Source organism: Pygoscelis adeliae, unplaced genomic scaffold (genome assembly GCF_000699105.1).
Source record: "Pygoscelis adeliae isolate BGI_AS28 unplaced genomic scaffold, ASM69910v1 Scaffold482, whole genome shotgun sequence".
Lineage (NCBI taxonomy): Eukaryota > Metazoa > Chordata > Aves > Sphenisciformes > Spheniscidae > Pygoscelis > Pygoscelis adeliae.
In genome coordinates, this window is record NW_008824192.1 from 235,641 (window position 1) to 239,429 (window position 3,789).

The 3,789-nt window shown below is 53.6% G+C and overlaps 1 protein-coding gene across 1 annotated transcript in view; it reads left to right on the plus strand.

The window, feature by feature from the left end:
- LOC103925930 (embryonic pepsinogen-like) overlaps positions 1–3,216 on the plus strand; it is a 3,774-nt gene extending 558 nt beyond the window's left edge. Inside the window, exons 2-9 of the mRNA XM_009334733.1 lie at position 1; positions 305–430; positions 898–1,016; positions 1,128–1,327; positions 1,781–1,894; positions 2,391–2,535; positions 2,794–2,892; positions 3,079–3,216. The exon at position 1 is cut by the window's left edge and continues 154 nt beyond it. Coding sequence (XP_009333008.1) covers position 1; positions 305–430; positions 898–1,016; positions 1,128–1,327; positions 1,781–1,894; positions 2,391–2,535; positions 2,794–2,892; positions 3,079–3,216 — 942 coding nt within the window. The remainder of the gene's footprint in view (positions 2–304; positions 431–897; positions 1,017–1,127; positions 1,328–1,780; positions 1,895–2,390; positions 2,536–2,793; positions 2,893–3,078) is intronic.
- The last annotated feature ends 573 nt before the right edge of the window (positions 3,217–3,789 follow it).

Genomic DNA, 3,789 nt, shown 5'->3' on the forward strand with positions numbered 1-3,789 from the left:
ACGTGAGTGTTGGCTTTGTCCCCCGGCGGCGTAGCCCTGGGGTGGTTTGTGGGACGCCCATCCCCATGTCTGTGCTGTGCATGGACCAAACCTGAATCCTTTTACCCCAAAGCCTTCAGCTCACATCCTTTGCCCCTTCCTGCCCATACTGGTGGCCCTGGACAGAGCCAGGACACTGAAATGTCCCCCCAGCAGCTCTGCTGGAAGCAAGGTGTCCCCATAAAGAAGGGGACCATGAAGGCTGAAAGCCTGGGGAAGCTCCAGGTTTGGTTTCGTGCCCTAAAAGCAACCCTTGGTCCTGCTGCCCTGCAGATGGAGTACTACGGGACCATCTCCATCGGCACCCCACCGCAGGACTTCACCGTGGTCTTCGACACCGGCTCCTCCAACCTCTGGGTTCCCTCTATCTCCTGCACCAGCCTGGCTTGCCGTAAGTAGGGGCGGGCAGGGATCTCTGTTTTGGCAGAGCTGGGGCCAGCAGCACGTCCTGGGCTTAAGCCCAAAGATTGGGTTGACATTGGCAGGGGCCGCCCAGCCCGTGCAACGAGCAGATTCCGTGGTGCTGGGTCCATAGCACCTGTGAAACGCACTGGAGAGATGAGTATTTGGGGTGTAGGACCTACTCAGTGTTGTATTCCACAGGGTGATGTGCTTAGTGCTTAGTGCCTCAGTTTCCCCATCTGTCCAAAGGGGGTGATGGGATTTCCTGCGGATCCCTGGTTGCTGGAGGAGGGGCAGGGACGTACAGCAAATGCTCACAGCTAAATTGCTCCTGAAAGGAAGGATAATAAATGGCAGGTCTAAACAGCAATTCAGCAGGGCTCCTCCTCCCACGCTTCCCTTACAGCCCAGCCTTGCTGAAAGGCTTCGTTTCTGATTTTCCCACTTACCTTCTAGAAAACCATCAGATGTTTAACCCATCGCAGTCCTCCACCTACAAAAGCACAGGGCAGAACTTGTCTATTCAGTATGGCACCGGCGACATGGAGGGCATCGTGGGCTCCGACACCATCACCGTGAGTGTCACGACGGCATTTCCAGCGGGGGTCCTTTGTGCCTTCTCCACCCGATTAACATCAATATTGCAGTGCCTGATCCAGATCTTACGGCATCTTCCCTGTCCCTAGGTTGCATCTCTGGTGGACACCAACCAGCTCTTCGGCTTGAGCACCACCGAGCCCGGCCAATTCTTTGTCCATGTCAAATTTGATGGGATCCTGGGCTTGGGCTACCCAAATCTGGCTGCTGATGGGATCATGCCAGTGTTTGATAACTTGGTGAATGAAAGTTTGCTGGAGGAGAACCTCTTTTCAGTCTATCTGTCCCGGTAAGCCATGTGGGTCTCAAGGGCTGGGGAAGATAGCAGATACATCTCATGCAGATCATTGCATTTGCTGGTGGCTCCAGCTCCTCCACTGTCACTGCTGCCATCCGGCTGTCGTCTCTGTGGCCTGACATCCAAAGGCTGGGGGGGCTCGTAGCAGGTGGCCACCAGACTTACTGGGGATCTTACGGCTTGCGGGGAAACCTCTCTAGTTTCCAGCCACGTGCTTCCACCATGGCCCCCTTTTTCCCTTTTTTCTGGGTCCAGAGGACCCGGCACACACTGCTGTTGCACCACCGCCTCGCTGATGCTCTATAATGAGGAGGGGAGCGGATGCGACCATGGCATTGCAAGCAGCATCTCACCCCGTGGGGGACACAGCCCTGCTGTTTTAAGCTACCTGCACTGAAGCCACATGGCAAACCCGCCACTGTTTTTCTTTTCTGCATCATCCAGCGAGACAACAGGGAGTGTGGTCATCTTTGGGGGAATTGATGAGTCTTATTTCACCGGCTCCATCAACTGGATCGCTGTCTCTTACCAAGGTTACTGGCAGATCTCCATGGACAGGTAACAAAACAGCTCTGCTGGTCTATGTTCATTTCTAACCGTCATTTCTAAAGACACCTTGGACCCATCAACATCAGAAGCTTTCCACTGGCATCTAACACCCCATGGCTATGGGATGCAGAAGTTAAGGGGCCAAAATCCATAGTACTTTGGTAACTGCTACCCAAAACGGGGATGCTTTGTGCCTGTGACACAGCCTAGTTCTTCTCTGCACAAAGCCTGTGCTCTTGGGGATGTTTTTGGTGATGAGCAGAGCAAAATGATGGTCCAAAACCTACTTTGTTTGGCTCAGTTGGGTCCCAACTGCTGGGTTGTGTTCAGTGCTTCAGTGCCCATGTGTGCAATAGGGGCTGTGGTACCAGCTGGCATTGCAAACTCGAAGAAGCAAAAGGCTCACTTTGGGTTACCCAGCCTTAACTCTTATAAAAGAAGTTCGAAAACATCACTAAGATCCAGCTGGTTATTTAATGGCCCCGTGCTTTGTCTGTCCCCCCAGCATCATCGTGAACAGCCAGGAGATTGCATGGAGTGGTGGCTGCAAAGCCATCGTCGACACTGGCACTTCCCCTGTAGCTGGGCCACCCTCCGGCATTAGTAACATCCAGAGCGCGGTCGGGGCCTGGCAGGACACGTACGGAGAGGTAAGAGCACCCATGGCTTGCTCTGCTTGCCCTGGAGGCAGCCTGGCACTGCCGAGCCCAGCGCCAAGCCTGCTTTCATGCACAGGGAAACTGCATCTCTGCTCATGGCAAACCAGCCCGGCTCCTCTGATACCTCCAGTAGAGATCACCATGAGACACTCCTAGTTTCTAGTTTATACCGGTGAAGTCAAAACCCTTCACTCCTCACCCTGTGAACATGTTTTCCACCTAAGAGCCTCTTTGCTCTGCTCTCTGCAGTACAACGTGAACTGCAGCTCCATTTCTGCCATGCCCGATGTCATCTTTGTCATCGATGGGGTTCAGTATCCTGTGCCTGCCTTGGCTTACATTGAGCAGGTAAGGGGGAACCAGGTGGTCCTGGTTTCAGGAGCCTCTCTCAAGGTCCTTCTACTTTCTCCAATGGTCACCTTGGCTTCTCCCATTCCCATGGGAGACAGGAGATGGATGGCCATGGGCCTCCAGAGCAATGCAAGAAAAGATTCCCCACTTTTCCCCCACTTGCCTTCTCTTGCTCAAATGCAGAACGACCAAGGACCTTGCAGCAGCAGCTTCCAGAACACCTCTGGGGACCTCTGGATCTTGGGAGATGTCTTCATCAGGGTGTATTACAGCATCTTTGACCGGGCCAACAACCGCGTTGGACTGGCTAAGGCTATTTAGATCCACCACAATGCCAGCAGTGCTGTGGTTTCATCACGCAACTAGACCACAACCATGTCTTTTGGTGTAGGAAGAGATCCTCAGGGAATCTCTCGCTCACACACGAATAAAGCGTTGATGGTTCAGAGTTGGTGGCTGCATATTTATTTGTGATAAAATGGCAGGAATTAGGAAGGAGCTGTCATACACTTGCTGCTTCGTGGAGGCTAAGGAGCATTTGGTCAACACAGTCTTGACTAAGACCGTTGGGAGCTGCGGTCATAGCCTGCAGGGGGTGAGGGGTGGGTCCCTAGGAAGTCAAGACTGGCTCTTTTATTGGAGCTACATCAAGTGAGCGATTCTGGAAAACGCAAATTTCCATCCAGGGAGGATGAACTCACCAGCCCAGCCACAGCCCATCTCAGAGCAGATCGCTGCAGACCCACAATCATGTCCCACCAGTGGCTCACCTAGTAGCTCTCCGTCCCTGGGCTCAAGGTTTGCCCCGTGTCCCTTACATGGTGTCCGATAGCCCAAAGACATCTCAGGGCAGTGACTCCTCCAGGAGGATGTGGCTCGGCTGGAGATTTCCCT